Consider the following 20,520-nt stretch of genomic DNA (forward strand, 5'->3'; position numbering starts at 1 on the left):
TAGAGAGACCATTTGAGCCTGAGAAGGTAGGATCCAAACTGGGACACATGGAAGCAGAAAGAGGAGTTAGACATATGAACAGATAAGATTTATTACCTTCTGAGTATTCTCCAACTTGCCTCCTCCTCCCTCTCGCAAATATAATTGTGTCAACACTGGACCAAATAATCTCCTTCTCCAATGAGAATTCAATATTTGCCATCCACCTCTCTACATCATTTCAGGTATGGAGCTGGACTATGGAGAGACAGGAAGAAAGGGAAGGTGGATGGGGATAGGTTTAAGCTGAAAGACTACAATCTTAGTAAATCTTAAGTCTCAGGTGTAACCCCTGCACCTGGCATAGTGCCTGGTACTTAGTAGGCACCAAAATTTTTTTTAATGATTGGCTGATTAAAAGACAAGTGATAGGGCTAGGGATGTGGCTCAAGCCGTAGTGCACTCGCCTGGCATGCATGCGCCCCGGGTTCAATCCTTAGCACCACATACAAAACAAAGATGTTGTGTCCGCTGAAAAAACTAAAAAATAAATATTAAAATTCTCACTCTCTCACTCTCTCACTCTTAAAAAAAAAAGACAAGTGATAAAAGGAATAAGTCATTTATGGTGAGGAAGAAGTAGATGAAGGAGGAATAAAGCTGAGCAGAAATGTTGGTAGATAAAGGTAGAAAATATTAGATCAATATTATCATCTAATGTCACTTCTTAAAAATTACACATGGCATCTGAATTGAAAACAGTTTGGAACACCATAGGCAAAATGCCAATTATCCCTGATTGGTAGACTGTAATTTTCATTTTCTGTTTTTCTTTTTCCCCTTTTCCCCTTAGTTTTCTACATGAAACATCTAGCTCTTATTTATAAAAGGAAAAACAAGGAGTTAGGGGGACACAATTCAGCCCATAAGATTCATTTGTTGAAGTCTATTCAAGTCAAGTACCACAAAATATTATTGCATTTGGTGATAAGACCTTTAAAAAGGTAATTAAAATAAAATGAGGTCATCTGGGTAGGCACTAGTCCCGTACGACAGGTATACTTATACAAAGGGGAAATGAGGACACAGGCACACCCAGAGGAAGGCCCACATTAAGACAGAGGGAGAAGACAACCAACCATCTATAAGCCAAGGAGAGAGGCCTTGAGAGAAACCAAGTTTGAACACCTTGATCTTGGCTTTCTAACTTCCCAGAACTGAAAAATTTCCCTTGTTTAAGCCACCTCTCCTGTCATACTCCGTTATGACAGTCCTAGCAAACTAAGGTACACGTTTTAAACAGTTAAGAGGATAATTTAAGGGAAGGAAAAGAGTAAAGGGAAGAATGCCAAAGAAATGTTTTAAGCAATTTGAGAGGAAGGCTTTGGAAAATAGGATACTGTTATGGTCACAACAATATTGTGCACTTCAGAAACAGACACAAAGCATTTGATGTGACAGCACTTTGAACTTTTATTAGAACAGCAGCAGTTAGTAGAGATATGGTTGAGTACCTGCCCCCAAGAACCTGCTCTGTGGGGATCTTGAGGCAGAAGGGATGCTTGCAAAGGGAGTTGTCACTGAGAGATCAAAGGGAGGGAGGGAAGTAAGTGCAGCTTTGGAGAAGACTGACTGGTTCCGAGGACAGCAGCAGAGAGAAGGAAAGTGAGGTTCTGACTTTCCCTCTTGGCATCTCCCAGTTGGTTAGCTTATCTCCTGGGCAGCTCTTAGACGAATTCAGGCTGGATTTCACAGAGACAGGCCTCTCCTTGCTTCTGCCCACTGTCCTCAGTTCCAGCTGTTACTCTCGGCAGGTGTCCTCATCTGCCACTGAGGCACTAGAGGGAAGCCATTTCACAATCAACTCTTGTGACCAAGGGCAGATGTAACCAGCTGGTGATTCATCTCAGGGAACAGAGGTTTCCAATGCCCTCCTGGATCAGGACCCATAGCCTTAGGGGGCCGTTGCTAGTACTGCAAGGGCCCTTAAGGGCTGTACAAGTTCACAAGTTGGTCTCTTCTCCAATCACTTCTGTTCAAGCCCAAACATGTTTCTTTGTTTTCTTCGGTCAATAAAACATTCCAAAACGTGTTGCTCACCATTTAAAAAATACTAGCTTTGTTGAGCTATAATTCACATACTATACAATTGACCTATTTAAAGCATACAATTAAATGATTTTTTAAAAATGGTTAGAGCTATGCAACCTCCCCCCAATTGATTTTTAAAACATTTTCAGCACCTTGGAAAGAAATCCCATACCTATTAAGAGTCACTTGTTTCCTCCAAAACCCCCATCCCTGGTCAATCACCAACTCACTTTTCTATCTATAGATTTACCCATTTGTGAACAACTTATAAGGTATAAGCATAATACATATAAACTGAATTTTCTATAACTGAATTTTCATTTGGCATAATGTTTAAGTTTCATCAGTATTATAGTATGTGTTGTTACTTCACTTTTTGTATTGCCTGATAATATTTGCCCATCTATGATAAATATTTTGTTTCTACTTTTTGGCTATTTAAATAATGCTTCTATGTGAACATTCATGGACAAGTCTTTGTATGGACAGAAGTTTTCATTCCTCTTGGGTATAAACCTAGGAGTGCCACTGTGCATCATGGTAACTCTCTCTAACCATTATGAGTACCTGCTAGACTCAGCTGCACCACTTTACATTCCCACCAGCAGTGTAGGAGGGTTTGAAATTCTCCATCTCTTCATCAACATATTTTTTATTATAGCCATTATAGTGGGTGTAAATTATGTGCTATCTCCTCTTGGCTTTGGATATGCATTTTTCTGATACCTGATGAGGCTGTTCATCTTTTCCTAGGTTTATTAGTAAGTTGCATATATTCTTTGGAGAAATGTTTATTAAGATCCTTTGCTCATGCTTTAATGGGGTTAACTTTTTCAATGAGTGGCAAGAGTTCTTGGAAAGTAAGAGTTCCTTATCAGGTAAACAATTTTCAAAAATGCTCTTTCATTCCATAAATTATCTTTTCACTTTCTTCATGGTGCCCTTTGAAGTACAAAATTTTCCAAGTTTGACGATGGTCCAGTATCTCTATTTTTTGTCATTGTAGCTTATGATTTGGGGATCATTTCTAAGAAACCATTTCCTAATCCAAAATCTTGAAGATTTGTACCTATGTTTTTTAAAAGCATTTAATACCTTAAGCACTTACATTTAGATATTTGATTCATTTTAATTTTTGTGTATGGTGTGAGGTAGGAGGGTCCATTCTTTGGCATGAAGATACCCAGTTATTCTAACACATCTGTTAAAAAAGTTCTTTCCCCATTATTTTGTCCAAATCCAAAGACAATTGACCATAAATGTAAAGATCACTTAATATTTTCTAAGAATATTTTCATAATAGCTATGCAAAAGTGTTCATGTCATATTATAGTATGCTGCTGACGATTATTCAGATTGAAGAAATGACAGACCTTTTTATTCTAGTTCATTTTGAAAGAGGAGACAAATTCTAAGTAGTTAACTAGTCTCAATTTATACATTAATTCAGACAAAATTATCATCAGCCATGTGTTTTGGACCTGAGCCCAAACAGTTTGATGAACCAGAATCTCATCTGATATGACTTTAGCAATCTAGTTGAGAAGAATCTCCTAATGTTTTATACTTTGGTTTTCTGTCATTGAATGGAATGCCTTGCAGGTAGTTTTTGACGATTCTGGACAGACTGTGATCATTTCTCAAAGGACAGCCAGGTGGTAGGGTCAAGGAGAAAACCTGCTCCCCATGGGGCTCCCAAATATCATTTTTAATTTCTATACTCTGCCCTTCTGCCCAGTTCCACTTCAAAAATAGCAGGCAGCTTTGGCAAGAAGTCACTGGTTGCAATTTATCAGTAAGCTTTGGACACAGCTGTTTCCCATCTTTTGGCAAAGTCAGGGATTTGGCTTCTCTCCTAGATGGGATAAAAATTTTGTGGAGGGTGTCAAAAAAGACATTCCAGGGGCACACAAATGTCTCTTAATTTACTGCTATAAGATTCACTGTGGAAAAAATATGGATGAGACTGTATATGCAATCTTCAAAATTAGCGTAAGTATCAACTGTCACACATAGATATATACAGATCTATCTATATCCATAATGTAAACAAGACTTTGCAGTCTTTAGAATCTCCCGTATCAGAATCTCTGGATGGGCAGAGGACTTTTAAAAATTAATATTCCCGAGTCCCTTCTGAATCAGAAATTATGGGGGAACAGCTTTGCCTGTAAAATATAGGTGATTCTCCCACCTCCCTGGCTTGAGAGAGGTAGTATGCGGTAGGCTTGCAGATGGAGCCCAGAATGTGGGACAATGAAGAGATTGAATAATGATTCTCATTTCACGAGGCCCCTATAAAGATGAAACTACACAACATGCAGAAAGGTTCTAACAGTTGTCTGGCACCATGCACAATGCACACCTATTTCTGGCACAGTACCATCTGCCTCATCTCCTCATGCCCCTCTCAATAGCCACATTAGTTACATTCTTGATTTAGGAATCAGCAATCAGCCAAGTGCTAAGCTGCTGGCATAGTGAGCCTAATAAGTAAGCAGAAAACTCTGACAAATAGAAAAATAGGGCCCACTCAGGGACCAGCACTGCCATCCAATGAGCAGGGGTTATCTACTCAGTGTTGTAAGAGGTCACCCCATGGGGTCAGGAATATGGGGTCATTAACCATTATTTCTGCCTGCAACCAACCAGGTATTTGCTGCACACATTTAAATTGTATTTCCTAGGTTTTTGTTTTGTTTTAAGACTCAATCTTAGAAAACTTGCAAAATACAGAATACAAGAGAAAAATAATTTTTCCCTCATCATCCAGAGATATGCTCTGTGTAGGAGCCCAGAATATACCATTCCAAAAATATGCTGCTTTGCCATAAAGACTATTTAAAGCTGAAGGAAATTAATTTTTTTTTAATTTTTAAATATACTCCTTAAACTAAAAAACAAAACAAACAATAAAAAAACTATGCCCTCTAAAAGTAGCACAGCCAGGCATGGTGGCACACATCTGTAATCCCAGCAGTTCAGGAAGCTGAGGCTAGAGGATTACAATTTCAAAGCTAGCCTCAGCAATTTGGTGAGGCCCCGACTCAAAATAAAAAATAAGAAGGGCTGGAGATGTGGTTCAGAGTAAAACACCCATGGGTTCAATCAAAAATAAATAAAAGTAGGATATAAATTCTTGGATTTGGAGGGTTAAAAAAATAAATTATAATTTTGGGTCAGCCGTCAATGAAAAGTGAAAATGCCAGACCAAATGAGAAATGTTTAGTGTGTTTATAGAAGCCCCTAGGAATGGAGGGGCTGCTGACAGGGAAGTACTAGCCATTTGCTTCTGGCTGACTTCATGAATGTATAACGCAGCTGAACAGGGACACCGACCCCCACAGGGCTTAGCAGAGGCCCTTACTTAGATTTGATGTTCTGCAAGAGCATCTTAAAGTTCTTAGTAATTTTGTCTTTGAATTCAAGTTTTGTTAAGTGAAATTCAATGCCACTGAGTGCACAACCCTTCTAAATCAAGCACCTCACTGTCGTCTTGCTGGTGGAGTAGCCTGTGCTCCCCACCTGGCTGCTCCTACTTCCCAGTGGCTACTGCAGGACCTCTGTCCACTTAGCACCTCCCTCCTGCTTTCTAGGCCCTTTTGTCTTCCCAGATACTTTTCATCTTTCATGAATTCCTCAATGTCATCTTCTGCTTGCTTTTCAGTGAGGATATTTGTTTAAATTTCTTTAATTTCTTGTCATTTGTTATGAGAGGCACATGTGTGTAGTTCAACACTGCGATGGAATTATTGAAATAATCTCTATATCACTTTCAAGTCAGTAATCTCTCTTCTAGCTAATTATACCAAGGAATTAAGAATAAAGCTTTAACCAGGTGTTGTGGCTCATGCCTGTAATCCCAGTGACTCAGAAGGCGGAAGCCAGAGGATCACAAGCTCAGGACCAACCTCAGCAACTTGGTGAAGCCCTAAACAATTTAGCAAGAACTTGTCTCAAGAAATAAAGAATTTTTAAAAAGCAGCAGAGAATCTTTAAAAATATTTTTTAAAATGACTTTAACCACAACGAGTTTCATCCCAGTAATATTTATTAAAAAGGGGGAAAATACTCAATCAGAAGAGACTAGTTAAATAATGGTGATACATCCTTACAACATAAGTGTGAAAATAATATGGCTGAATAGTTCATGATATGGGAAATCAATGTCTCAAGTGAAAATTTCAGGTCACAAAATTATTTTTATTAAAAAAAGAACACATTATTATAGAAAAGGACAATTCTGCATGGTGGAATTTCTGGTGACTTTTTTTTCCCTTTTTTTTTAAACTCTTTTTCTCCTAAATTTGGAATTGTTTACAATAACTGCCATGTAAAAGCCTCTGGTGCCACCCTCTGCTTACCTCCTCAGGTGTGCTGGAAGATGGACTGTCCTCTAATGGTGTTCCCCGACCTACAGCCCCAGGTGGAATATCCAACCAAGAGAAGAAGATGAACTGTGGGACCCAGTGCCAGAATTCCCAGAGCCTCAGCTCAGGCCCTTTGACCCAGAAACAGAATGGCCTTTGGACCACAGAGGTAGGGCTGCAACCACAGAATCGGCTCGTGACTGGACCACCCAGACTGTCCAGGGAAAGAGCACCTCAGCAATAGATATTCTCCACCCTTTCCCTATAAAATTACTGTATACCTCACTCCAACCTCTGCCTGGAGGGTTGCCATTTTTGTTGAAACAGCAGAAATGGGTCCTTGATATTTGTGCTCTAAAAGAAGTGTTGTGTTTAAGCACAGCTTTGTTCAAGTGACTTCTTCTCTAGGGTAGCCCGTGTCCAGGCAGCCCGTGTTCCTTATCCACATAGTCTAAATAAAATTACCAAAATGAGTCAAGAGATGGGCCTGCGGTTATCAACAAAGATGTACATAACAAGGGCAGTGCAGTTTAACAAAGGATAGTTCAATATGTGACACCACAACCCATTAAAGGGACACTGGAGCCCTTCAGACACTGTGAAGGCAATGGGAGTTAAATCTGAGCACAACAGTGGCTTCCTAGGGTCCTTTATTGTCCGCTTTGCCTCTGCAAAGCTGGCCTTCTGTAGGCCTGATCACTTTGCCATCTCTCAAGGCATTCTGGGTCTGAGAACCATGCTCAGAAATTTGGTGACAATTCTAGTGCAGGCCCAGACATTTGTCCCCTAGCCTCTTCCCCACACACATGACCCCATTCTTTAAGCCAGGATGGCCCTCAGCAGGGAGGAGGCAGAATCGCCTGGTGGATGTCATGATCCATATATTATATTTCTTCACATTACTTTCTGCCCTCATCCATCATTTCAAAGTTGTATTTTGTATATTAGAAAGTACTTTTATGTTAAATGGCTCATTAAATCTTCCCAAGAGCATGGTGAAGCAAGCAGCATTCTCATTTTGTGGGCTAGGGATTCTGGGAGCCTGTGTGGCAGTTAAAGTAGGGTCAGGCAGAGCCAGCCCCTGCAGGGTTTCAGCCACAGGTTCATTTGAATGTGTGATATGAATTCAGGACCCGGACATAGCTGTAGAAGTGCTAGAGATGGGTGACATAACTTTACAGTGAGAAAGTTGACTATTAGTAAGGTATAACATAAGATCTTAAAGTATTTTTTAAAGAAGAACAATAATGTATCAGTTAACTACTAACAGTATGTCATGCTGTGTAACAAAGCCTGTCAACATTCAGTGGCTTAAACAACCACCTTTCCTCTCTCCCTCATGGTCAGCTGCAACTTAAATGGACTAAGTCTGACTTTAGCTTCCAGGTCTGGCTCAGTCTGTTCCATGTACATTATTCTGGAAATTATACCAGGGCACAATCTCTAAGGCATATTTTTCTCATAACTCTGATGAAAACTCAAGGGGGCAAAGCCAAAGACCTGAACCCATCTCATATCTCTGTTCATATCATATCCACAAACAACACTAGTCAAAGCAAGTCAAATGGACCAGCCCAACATTAATGTAGCAGAGAGAGATGTGAGGAGAATGAAAGATTAGGAGCAATAATGCAGTCTATCGGTGTATACCACACACACAAAATGCACCAGTCATAAATTCAGTGAATTGTTGTAAGGTGACACATCCAGATGAAGACAGAATGTTAATGCCACAGAAGTCCTCCTTGTGCCCATTCCTAGTCACCATCTATCCCCCACAACATAACCACTCTTGACTTCCAGCATTATAGATCAGTTCATTTTTGAGATTTTCATAAATGGGATAATACTGTTGTACCCTTTGTGTCTGGCTTCTTTTGCTCAACATTATCCTTGTGAAAATTACCCACATCATTGTGAGGTTGCAGCAGTTTCTTCATTTTAATTGTGTGTGTGTGTGTGTGTGTATTTTATGTGACTACATCACAGTTTAACTATTCTACTTGATGTACATTTTAGTCATTTCCAGTTTGGGGCTATTGTGAACATCACAGCTATTAATATTCTTGCACATGCTCTTTGGTGGACTTTCTTTTCTTTAGGTTATATACCTTGGAGTGCAATTGCTGCATTGTAGGATAGGTCTATATTTGACTTTAATAGATCTGGGCAAACAGTTTTCCAAAGTGATTGTACCATTTTATACTCTTGCCCTCCGTGGATGAGTTCCAGTGTCAGTGATTTGTACTTAGTCTGACTTTCTTAAACCCATGACAACATTTAATTGTGTGTTCTAGGTATAGCATAAGGGCCTAAGCACCAATATATCACCTCACTTAATTCTCACAACATTTGGATCAGTATCTAAAATGCTGATAGTTCTCAGCTATAAACTGCAGATGACAATAACAAGAGATAGCCAAGGAAAGCTCTTCCCCACCAACATATCCCCATATTCTGGAGGCCTATGTAACAGTTAAAGTTGGGCCAGGCAGAACCAGCTGCGAGATTCTAGCAGCGGTGGACACAGTCACAGGAGAGCACTAGCTACACACCTGACCAGTGTGGCCCCGGGGAAATGCACACAGTGGCTAACTCTGTGCTCTTGTTTTCATGAATTAACTAAGGATGGCTATGTTGTAACTATTTCAAAATAAGATCAGGGAGCAGATAGCTTTGGTTTTAAGATTTCAGACAATTACTGAAGCTTATCAGTGGTCCTTGCATCTGAAGATAAATCAGACAACAGACATCTAGAGTCCCTCAAAGGACAAGACAAAGGTTTTCTATCTAAGGTGTCAGTTTATAAGGTAAGTTTACCTCTAACTGAGGCTTCTGCTGTAGAGCTTTCTTACACCGACACTCTGGAAGGTTTTCAGGTTATCTAGAATCTGATTAAAGGAAAGAGCGTTCTTCCTATTTCTTCCTAGGACTTGGATTTATGGTTTCTTTCTAATTCATCTTTTACCCTGGGCTGAAACTTCATGTATCTTCAGTATCTGCTGGTCTTCCTTTGCACTCCCTCCATGCCCCCAAGATGACCTACCCATGGTCCCTGGGTGATGATGGCTTGACAATGATTTTTTGACTTTACAATAGCACAATAACAATGGGCATTCCGTAGAAACCATATCTTGAATTTTACATTTGGATCTTTTCCTGAACTATCAATAGGAGATATAGTCCTCTTCCACACTGGGCAGGCCAGGAGCCCCAGCTCCCACTCAGCCCAACAATCACAAGGGGACCATGTTGCTAAGCTATGAAGTTCAGAAGATTATGTGTACTAAATACATTTTTGATTTATTATATTTTCAACTTGCAATGGGTCTCTTGAAATGTAATTCCATGGTAAGCAGAGGAGCAACTGTGCTAGCACTTGACAGTGTTCCCCTTGTGCCCCATCAGGCTGTCTGGCAGATGGTTCTTTGGCATTTTCTTTTTAAAGCTTTCCTTCTCTAGAAGACCCCTCTGGAGAAGCTTGCAGCCCTACCCACATGCTCAAGGTGGCCTAGTCATTCAGACAAGTGTGTGTGTTAAAGACAACCCAATTAGGTTTGGAAATTTTCCTCATCGGTTCCTATAGTGCTCTTGAGAGCCATTCATCACATGTCCATTGAGCGCTGTTCTAGAACCAAGGATCCAGGAGGGGAGCAAAGCAGGTGTGGCATTTGTTCTGGAGCAGCTGCCAGTTTTAATTGGGCTAAGGATTGGAACAGATAACGTAAATAAAGCAGTTACAAACAGATTGATGCTCTGAAAGAACTGGAAGGTCACTAATAGCGGGTGGCAGCTCTGTATAGCACAGATGCATCCAACACTTCAAATAGCTTTCTAAAGGGTGATGGGGTGCAGCTCACAACAATGAACAAAAAGCACCTGCTGCTCCGAGTCCTCCTCCACTTTATGCACCATCTAACAGACCACACCCTCCTTTCTCAACTCCCTCTGGGCCCTGCCTTCTGCCTGGTATTAATAGATGCTACCTGGCAAAACAACTAGCAAAAAGTGATCTTTCACAAATTGGACTCAACCATCTAGGTCAGGAGCTCTCCTGTTGCATCTTGATTACCTCAATCTTTTGGGACTTTATTGACTCTGTAGTGACTGATGACTTATTAGCTCAGTCTCCTTCACCTAGTCCCCCAGCTGTGCTCAAACAGCAGGCAAGGAGGCTCTGTAGTATTGCTCATCTTCTGCTAATTAGTTGTTCAGGAACTCAGGGCTGCCTCTGCTTATTCTCTAGCCCTCATGTGCCATTTCCTTGGGCTTAGAACTCCCATCCCAAGCCCTGACACTCCATAAACACAAAATTCAGAGAAGGTAGAAATATATATGTGGCCGTAGCTCTAAGCAGACACAGCTCCAAGTATGTGGCCAGCATCCCAGTGAGCCTTCGTGTCTTCAAAAGCTGCATATTTTCCAGTTGTTTTATTATTTTTGGCAAAATGCCCAGACTATGCTAAAGGAATTAGCCCTTGTCTGGACAGAGCTCTTAGCTAAAGGGCTTCCTACTTCTGTCCCGCTCCCAGTGTCTGGCCAACAGTCAGAAGGATGGCTGAAGCCCCACAGAGCTTAGAGAGGAGGTCAAGAGAGGAGGAAGAATAGGATTAGCCTAGAATTTCTCCTGGACAACAGTCATCAGAGCCAAGGGAAGAGATTGGAAAGTCATGATGAGTCTCTCCTCATAACACAAGACATCAAAACAAACACTAGACATCAAAAGGAAGGAGAGAACAAAAGAACCCACAGGGGAAAAACCAAAGAGGAGAAGTGCCCTTCTAAGTGTGAACTGGGCAGGGGGTGGTGGTGAGCTCAGTATTCTTTCTCAAGCTTAGGGAATTCTTTAAAGTTTTGCCTTAAAGTCTGATCCCTGTCTTCCAAGATGAACAGCTGGCCCCTAGTAGAGTTGCTAAGATGGAATATTCCTGGATTGGCTTCACCTTAGTGCTATGAAAATCATGAAACAGCAAACCAATATATGGAATTTGGGAACAACTAGAGGTTTCTTATTGTCAGTATTGCTTTAATGGAGACCTGACTCAAAAGAAGTCAAACATCTTGAGTTGCCACTTGCAAGGCACTGGTCTTCAATATTCTGAGGCAGAAGCAAAGAGGAAAAATGGAGTTCCTACTATGTGCCAGGCACTATATATGGCGTTATCTTTCGCCCTTACAGCAGTGAAAGGTAAACATTGTCCTTCCCCATCTGAGAAAAGAGGCTCAGAAGCTGAATATTGGCCAACATGGCCCAGGGAGTAACAATTTGGCTATGCTAGAATTCCAACTCCCATCTGTCTACCTCCAAACCACATGTCCTTGCTTCTCATTATCTGAGGTATAGTAATGGAAAAGTTAGTGAGCTTTGGCAAAACTGTGGGAGACTGGATGTGGGACCTGGGGCCGCCGTCTCTAGTTCAACTCACCACCAATGATGTTGGCCTTGGGCAAATTGCATTAGCCTGTATGATTTTGCAGTGAGATAGCTGAAGTCAAATACAGTAAGATTCTCATCTGTCTCTCAGGGATGTTGCAAGGAACAATCTTATGGACATAATTGAAATCCAGGAGGAAAGCTGTTGGGCATTTAGGTGGAGCAATGCAAACAAGTTCTCTTGAGATTTCTCTTGCCTTTTCTTTCTGAAGATTTAACTTCTCACATGTGTTTCTCCAATTATTTATTAGGTTTCTATTATGTGACAAACATTAAGTTAGATGCTAGGGATACTGTAGTGAGCAAAATAAATGGGTCCTGACCTTCTTAAAGTTTGTAATCTGATGAGATAGTAAAACAAAAAATGAGTAAGCAAATAAATATACAGTTCAAGCTGTGGTTAGAGGCCAGGATGAAAGTAGAGTGCTGGGGGAGAGAATAATAGCACTCTGATGGTATATGTTTAGAAAATCCCTGCAACACTCCACAGAAAGTTAGTAGCCAGGATTATCTGTGGGGACAGCTCAAGGGGCCAAAGCCTGGAATCAAGAGTTATTTTTCACTGTGCCCTTCTCTACTCTTTAATTTTTTTTACCATAATTATGTATTGTTCTTATACTTTAAAAACAGTAATATAGCCAGGTGTATTAGACAATGCCTGTCATCCCAGCTACTTGGGAGGCTGAGGCAGGAGATTGTAAGTTTGAGGCCAGCTTAGGCAATTTAGTGAAATTCTGTCTCAAAATAAAAAAGAGCTGGGGATATAGCTCATTTGTAGAGTACCCTTGAGTTTAAATCCTAGTACCAATAAAAAGTTTATATATTAGTAATGTAGAAAAAAAACAGTGTCTGATAAATCAAATCTCAGTAAGTCCTGCTTTAGTTATCTGCAAAGATCTGTGAAAAGGTTTGTACTATTATTCCATATTAGGTGCAGACATTTATGGAATCCAAACAAAGCTGAGAAAATATCTACTTCCATTTGGAGGGAAACTGAGAAAAGACTGAGCAAATTTAATAGCTGTCCCGAGTCCGGTTCTCCATAGAGCAGCCAGGCTGTCTCTACCTCCATGGGGAATGAGCTGGATCACTCCCTGACTTCTGAACCCCAAGAGAAACTGTTCCATCTGGGTTGGAGACTGCCAAGAAGTGATCACAGTCAATCTGGTTACCCTTGAGAAATGGCAGCCAATAAATGACTTTTAATTAAAGAGGCAGTACCAGAAAGACTAAAATTCATGATTCACAGGATATTAAGCTTGCAGAAATTAAAATGAGGCAAGAGAATAGAAAAGCTGTCAGACTAGGTGAGAAACAAGAGGTGTCAATGGTGACAGAGCTCACAAAACAAGAATATTAGAAGTGTAGAAAGGATTGAATTAGCAGACAGCTGTAAAAGAAAAAGGTGCCAAATAGGATTTTCTCATCAAATTGAGAACCATAGGATTTTTAAAAGCCACTGATTACAATAGGGACATATTTTCTTTTCCTATCATTAAAAGGGGGGTGTGGGAATAAATACATTTATGTGGTATTTGTTAAATACCATGTAAAAGGGGGAACAAATCTGTTATATAAAGTGACCTGGGGGACAAAATGTCATAATTTTTCCTTGTACCTATGTAGCTCTATTTTTTCATTGGAAGGCATGAAGATCCCCACCTTTTTTTGTTGTTGTTGCCCTGGGTATTGAACCCTGGGCCTCATGCATGCTGTGCAAGTGCTCTATCACTGAACTACATCCCTGCCTCCTTAGAGCACGTACCTAGAATTGTAGTCTTTCTTGCTCTTCTCTGGGCTTGGATTGTAAACTTTCCAAGTTGTAACTAGGTTATAGTGACTACCAACCACCTTGATATCTCACAGCTGTAAATGGAGTGGGTACCTTTCAATTAACTCCAAAGCTTTCAGATTCTAAAGCTTTTCTTTTAAAAAATGTTTCCAAGAAAACACATTGTTGTTTTAATTGTTTACTTTGTTAAACTTAATACAGTAATTATTTGCAAGTGGATTTCTTTGTGGCTTGAAACTTCTGGGCTTATAACTGAACTACAGAACTCTAGTTTTCCTTTATCCAAAAGGGTATCTTTTAGAATTATTATTGTCGTTGCCATTTAGAAGTAGTAGTTATAAAAAACCTTATATTAAAATGATGACATCAATTTGGTATGTTTCCTGACACAACTTTTCAAATGAATTTAATGACAATAGCTATAACAGGGGTGGCTAAGTGTCTTGATTTGTTAGGGCCTGGAGAAGATTCTGCAATGTGGGACTTTTATTTTAAAATGGGACAGTCTTAGGCAAACCAGAATTGATCACTTTTTCAATGCTAAGTGACACACTTAATTCTCTCCAAATATCTAAGAAGCAGGCATTATTTCCCCGTTTTTCAGGTAAGAGAATAAGACTTAGGTTAAAGCAAGTTTTGCACTAGGTCCAGGTCTGACTCCAAGGCTTATGCCCTGAACATTCCATGGTACAGACTTATGATCCACAGATTTAAGAAACTGTCCCACTATAGTTGTGATTCAGTGGCTGCTCTAAGGATTTTGTACCCTTCGACTCTTTACACAGGCTTAGAAATGCAGAATCATCCAACTACTGAATTTTTGCTCAGATTTTTTTAAACTTAAAAATTGACCAAAATACAACAGAACATTTTCTGTGTATAATCTTAAATAACCATTTGTAAAATCTTGCCAATATTGTTCTAAAGAAAAGTACTTTTGTAGTTTGTAAAGTTTGTATTTCTATTCTGGAAAACTCTTATCCCCCACCAACTTAGGGGGACTCTGCCAGCAATTTAGCTCATTTCAATCATGGCCTCTGTCTATTCCCTGCTCCTGTTTTCAAAGCATTCAAGTAATAATGCCCCAAATGGAAGTCCAATGGAACTGGCCTCACCATCACCACATCTTTCTTTAGGACACAGCATTGGTGCCTTCTTTTCCTGCACAGCACCTGTGTGATTAACAGGTAGGAAGTAAATGCTAGTCCTGATTCAAGTTCCAGCTTCAAAGACCTCAGTGTAAGACAGAAATCTAGACAGTACCGACTAATGGTTTTTAAAGCAAAAGAACATGGATAAGGGCAGGGTGCTTATTTGTTCATTCATCCATCCATCCCTCCATCCATCCATCTACTCAAAGTTAAATTGAGGGCCTCCTATGTCTCAGGATTGATGAGAGGTGCCAGGAACATTAAGAGGAAAATAGTGAAATCCTATTCTTAAAGTTAATGAATAAGTCTAAAGCGATAGTTGAAATTTTCCTTGATGCCCCTCAGATCACTCAATTATCTTAGGCTCTGCTTCTTGGAAACCTGGCCTAAGATGCAAGGGATTGATTGAAACTTGCATGTTAGTGGGGGCAGAAGGTCAGGACAGAGGATCAAGTTCAGCAAGCATGAGAGCTGAGCTGAGCAGTTGTAGTTTGGACTTATCTTTCTACTATAAGCAGCTCTGGAACATGAGTGGCTACAGATTTGTAGCTATGAAGCAGAAGAGGTAGCACTTTGCGGGGGGGGGGGGATACCTGGGATTGAATTTAGGGGCACTTAACCTCTGAACCACATCCCCAGACCCATGTTGTATTTTATTTAGAGACAAGGTCTCATTGAATTGCTTAGCACCTTTTACTGAGGCTGGCTTTGAACTCATTATCCTCCTGCCTCAGCCTCCTGAGCTGCTGGGATTATAGGCATGTACCACCATGCCTGGCAAAATTTCATTCTTCACAGTCTCCCCCCCCCCCAAAACCAGATTTTTTTTTATTCCCAATAATCAGACACTGGATAGGGCCAGGAATTTGTGTGTAACCTCTTTGGCATTTCTGGGGTAGGTGGCTCCAATCATATGACAGTTTCTGGAAAAGTGCTACTGTGAGTAGTTAAGAGCCAAGGCTTAGTAGCTGGGAGCCAGAGGCATCAGCTGAATAAATGGAACGTGGAGGGGGCATCACCAGCGGCCACTACAAATATACAGGTTTTATTTGACATGACAGAAACCTACCTATAATTTATTAATAAACTCAGAGCTGCTTATTTTTTGTCCAGTGGTGGAACAGTCCACCATTTCTTTGGATGCCCTATGGATGACATGGTTGGCTTGTGCTTAGGGGCCATGCTGAATGAAAAACAGACATCTAGCAACTCCAGACTCACACCCAGCATGGACAGATCCTTGCTCCATAAGAGCTGCTCCACAGGATCTGAGACTGTTTTCCAGGAAGCAGACTGATGTATCATTACACAGGATATTCAGTAAGAAGTGCCCCTAGGGTCACCACCTGTGGAAAGGGAAGATGAGCCACCGTACAGACAGACAGCAGCCTCTGTCAGCTCCCATGGGAGCTCTGCAGCTGAATGGCACACCAGACCTGGCCTACCTTAGGCCAAAAGGGTCAAGTCTTTATTTCCTTCCTTTCATCACCACACTGGACCACCTACAAAAGTTCAACCTTGAGTGAGGTGGCTCTCTGAAGCTGAAGTCACTCCTGAAGGGACAACTATAAGCTGTCTGCTGACAGTATTCCCTGGAGCCGGGCAGCAGGTCCTCCCTGGAGGGGGGATGGGCAGCACATAACCTCACGCATCCCTGGGGAGACGTCTTGAAAGGCTCATCTCAAGTCACTCCATGCTTACAGTTGAGTGGATTGGGCAGGAAATAACCCCCACTTCTAGTTAGTCATTTTCACCTTGGGAGAAGTGGTGGGTGGGCACATATTGAAGAGCTTATAATTTACTTAATGCTTTAATACTTAAAGTTAATCCTAGGCTTTATCACTGATCCGTCTTTACTTAGACATGGAATAATTCTACTCTGCAAGAGTTTTTCCCCCACCATTTTTATTTAGAAACAGGCAGTATGGTAATATAAGGATTAAATAAAACAATGAATGTACCATAACAACCTTGTGAGGTAGATAATATTATTCCCCATTTTACAGGTGAGGAAATATAAGATTAGCAACATTTTAAAAAATAACTGCCCATTGTGAATGATATAGACTGTATTTGAACCAAAGTCTGACTCCAGAGCTCAAAAACTTAAGCACCCTATTAAAGCCAACTGAGAACTTTTATCTTTTGATGGACGTTAGCAAATTCATTTGCTCAATAATGAATATGTCTGTTGCCAGGTTCTCACTAGGCGAGAACCTGGCATTGGAAACTCAGAGAAACCTCTGAAAATAAGTGTATGCATATATAGAAACATGATACCCCATTTAATATGTACAATTGTTATATTTTCATGTACTAAATAAATTTAACTTAAAATACCACTGAGTAGGAACTTACATGTGTTCCTGTAGGTCATTCTTCTGACCTGTGTGTTTGTAACAATTATCAGAAATTAATGTCAATGTGAGGATTTTTTGATCTCTTAGTAACTCAATTCACTGTTTCAAACTTTTTTTTAAACAGGCTAAAAGAGATACCAAGAGGATGTCTGCAAAAGAAGTCACCATTAACGTTACAGACAGCATCCGACAGATGGACAGAAGTAAAAGAATCACAAAGAACTGTGTCAATTAGCAGAATGTCCTCTGAGTAGAAGAGCCGAGGGACTTCTGAAGTGCCCTTCATGGTACTGGATCTCATCAAGCAACCTTGAAGAAGGGAGCCCCATTTACTGTATGTGGACACTGCTGAAAGAGATGGTTTTACCCGGCCGCAAAAAACAAAACAAAAAAAACAAAACAAAACAAAAAAAACTACCTGAGCTGTTGGGACTTTCTCAGCCTCCTGTTTGTCACATAAAGTGATTGTATTGAACAGCCCTTGAATCTTTTAATAAGTTGCCAAATGTATGGTTAGGTTTGGCTCTTTGCACTCCCTGTAATAGGCTCTGGTGTAGAAGTGGAAAGAAAGCCACAGGTTGGTTTATCCAAAAGTTCAGTAGGAGGAATGGAATTCCTGCGTGAGAAATTTACACACCAGTGCCAAGCTCTCTTGGCTTTGGCAGTGAACAGTTTTAGGCAAGTTTGTTTTTTGTTTTTTTTTTTAAATAGTGTCATAATAAAACATACTGTTTTCACTTAAAAGCTGGCTTTCACCCAGCTCCCAACCCAAATATATCAGAACCTGAGAAACAGGAAAACTCTGTTATTCTTGTTTCCTTAGCTCAGATTAGATCCAGTTTCATAGACACTAACTCCACTGGAGTATCTTTGGAAGGTCTCTGACATGGTCAGACGTGTTTTCATTGGCCTGAAAGGTCCTAAGCTGGTGTCCATATGTTGGCCTCTGAACTGTAAATGACATGATCTTTGTGACCTATGCATCCAACTTGGGACACCTCCCCCACAAGGACTCAGCCCAACATTGCATTTTTTTCTTAGCTTTCTGGTTCCCTTTCCTTCTCGAAGATTTTTTTCCCCCCCTCTCCATTTGGGTCATTTGCAATTTTAATCAAAGACTGGATACTGCTCACAGGAGGGAGGTCACCCAGGAACATGCGGCAGCACACATGGCTTCCCTTTGGCCTCTCTGTGCACAGCCCCAGGACTTGATCATCTTGGTATCTGCAAAGTAATTACTTTAGAAAACCAGTACCTGGTTGATGTGTATTCACATTGACATTAGACGGATAAGCACTGTGTTAGAATAGGAAACTAACACAGTGAAATGAGGTTTTGATAGGAATAATTTTCTAGCACTTTTTAAAAATATGTTCAGCTTGACATTTTCCTTTGAAATAATGTAGCATGATTTTTAAAGGATTATTGACATGACTAAGATTGGAAAAGGTAGGGTTAAAGTTGTACAAAACTACCAATAAACCACATTTAGCAGAAATAGGCAGCCCGATGGTGTGTTTATGTAACATAGTCCAGAAAACTAACATAAGCAGGCTAAAATTCAGATACTCAACCACTCATCTGCTATTAGTCCTCAAACACAAGTAGCTTTATTTGTTCATTTCATTTATAGAAGACACATTTAGTAATTGAACATTAAATGCCAAACCTGTGCCAGCTAGTATGCAGATGTTGAGGGATTTGCTGTTCAGCCAATTACAACGGCACATGCTGAATCCAATAGCAAACTTAATTAGAAGATCGACTTAGACCCTAAGGTATATTGTATGCTGTGAGTGGCTCTGCAGTGGAATCTCGCTTTTATGCCAAGGGTAGATTTATGTCAAACTACCCGATCACTGTATAAGCCTTTACCATATACAAAAATCACACTTTCTAAACCTTTGTCATTTTGATTCCTTGTTAAAGGGCTTTTGGGGAAATTTATGTTCTGAAATTTTTACAAACAAGTAAAATGTGTGACTTCTATGTGTGCAGTGGCATCACTCAACAGGCACCCCCAACTGTGAGGTTGGCAATGGTCTCATAAATTCAAGGGCTTGTCCCTCCAGGGTATGTGTGCTGTCCAGTCACTGTACTATGGGCTATGGCTAAGCCCAGCTTCTCTTTATAACCTTATTCCTCTCAGTTCATTGGGTCTTCTGTGTGTATAGGTGTCTGTGTATAGAAACGCTTTCTCACTTCTGGGGGAGAACGGCATAGAGAGCATGTGATCTGGCCCTCCGCAGAACAATCTGGATTCCACTGGGGTGGTGGCCAGAAGCTAAACCATGGCACTGAAAATTCATCTTTTTTCATGTGTGTTTAAGACAGGAGCTGATTCTTACTATCCATCCTACTGGGTTAATACTTTCCATTGCAGAGTTTGTGCCAATAAAGTCCTTAATTTCAAATATATAGATGGTTATAAAGAATTTTTACTGGAGCCTTAAAATTTTTTTTTCTTTCTTTTTTTTATTGGTTGTTCACAACATTACAAAGCTCTTGACATATCATATTTCATACATTAGATTGAAGTGGGTTATGAACTCCCAGTTTTACCCCAAATGCAGATTGCAGAATCACGTCGGTTACACATCCACAATTTTACATAATGCCCTATTAGTAACTGTTGTATTCTGCTACCTTTCCTATCCCCTACTATCCCCCCTCCCCTTCCCTCACATCTCTCTCTACCCCATCTACTGTAATTCATTTCTCTCCTTGTTTATTTTCCCATTCCCCTCACAACCTCTTATAGGTAATCTTGTATAGCAATGAGGGTCTCCCTTCATTTCCATGCAATTTCCCTTTTCTCTCCCTTTCCCTCCCATCTCATGTCTCTGTTTAATGTTAATCTTTTCTTCCTGCTCTTCCTCCCTGCTCTGTTCATAGTTGCTCTCATTATATCAAAGAAGACATTTGGTATTTGTTTTTTAGGGATTGGCTAGCTTCACTAAGCATAATCTGCTCTAGTGCCATCCATTTCCCTGCAAATTCCATGATTTTGTCATTTTTTAGTGCTGCGTAATATTCCATGGTGTATAAATACCACATTTTTTTTTATCCATTCATCTATTGAAGGGCATCTGGGTTGGTTCCACGGTCTAGCTATTGTGAATTGTGCTGCTATGAACATCGATGTGGCAGTATCCCTGTAGCATGCTCTTTTAAGGTCTTCAGGGAATAGTCCGAGAAGGGCAATAGCAGGGTCAAATGGTGGTTCCATTCCCAGCTTTCCCAGGAATCTCCAAACTGCTTTCCAAATTGGCCGCACCAATTTGCAGTCCCACCAGCAATGTACAAGTGTACCCTTTTCTCCACATCCTCGCCAGCACTTGTT

The 20,520-nt window shown here is 40.4% G+C and overlaps 1 protein-coding gene across 1 annotated transcript in view; it reads left to right on the top strand.

Annotated features, from left to right (window-relative positions):
• The window catches only part of BAALC (BAALC binder of MAP3K1 and KLF4), a 68,193-nt gene extending 48,634 nt beyond the window's left edge, over positions 1 to 19,559 (top strand). Inside the window, exons 2-3 of the mRNA XM_081266661.1 lie at positions 6,443 to 6,609; positions 17,302 to 19,559. Coding sequence (XP_081122787.1) covers positions 6,443 to 6,609; positions 17,302 to 17,412 — 278 coding nt within the window. The 3' untranslated portion in view covers positions 17,413 to 19,559. The remainder of the gene's footprint in view (positions 1 to 6,442; positions 6,610 to 17,301) is intronic.
• The last annotated feature ends 961 nt before the right edge of the window (positions 19,560 to 20,520 follow it).

Source organism: Spermophilus citellus (assembly GCF_964194105.1).
Source record: "Spermophilus citellus genome assembly, chromosome: 14".
Lineage (NCBI taxonomy): Eukaryota > Metazoa > Chordata > Mammalia > Rodentia > Sciuridae > Spermophilus > Spermophilus citellus.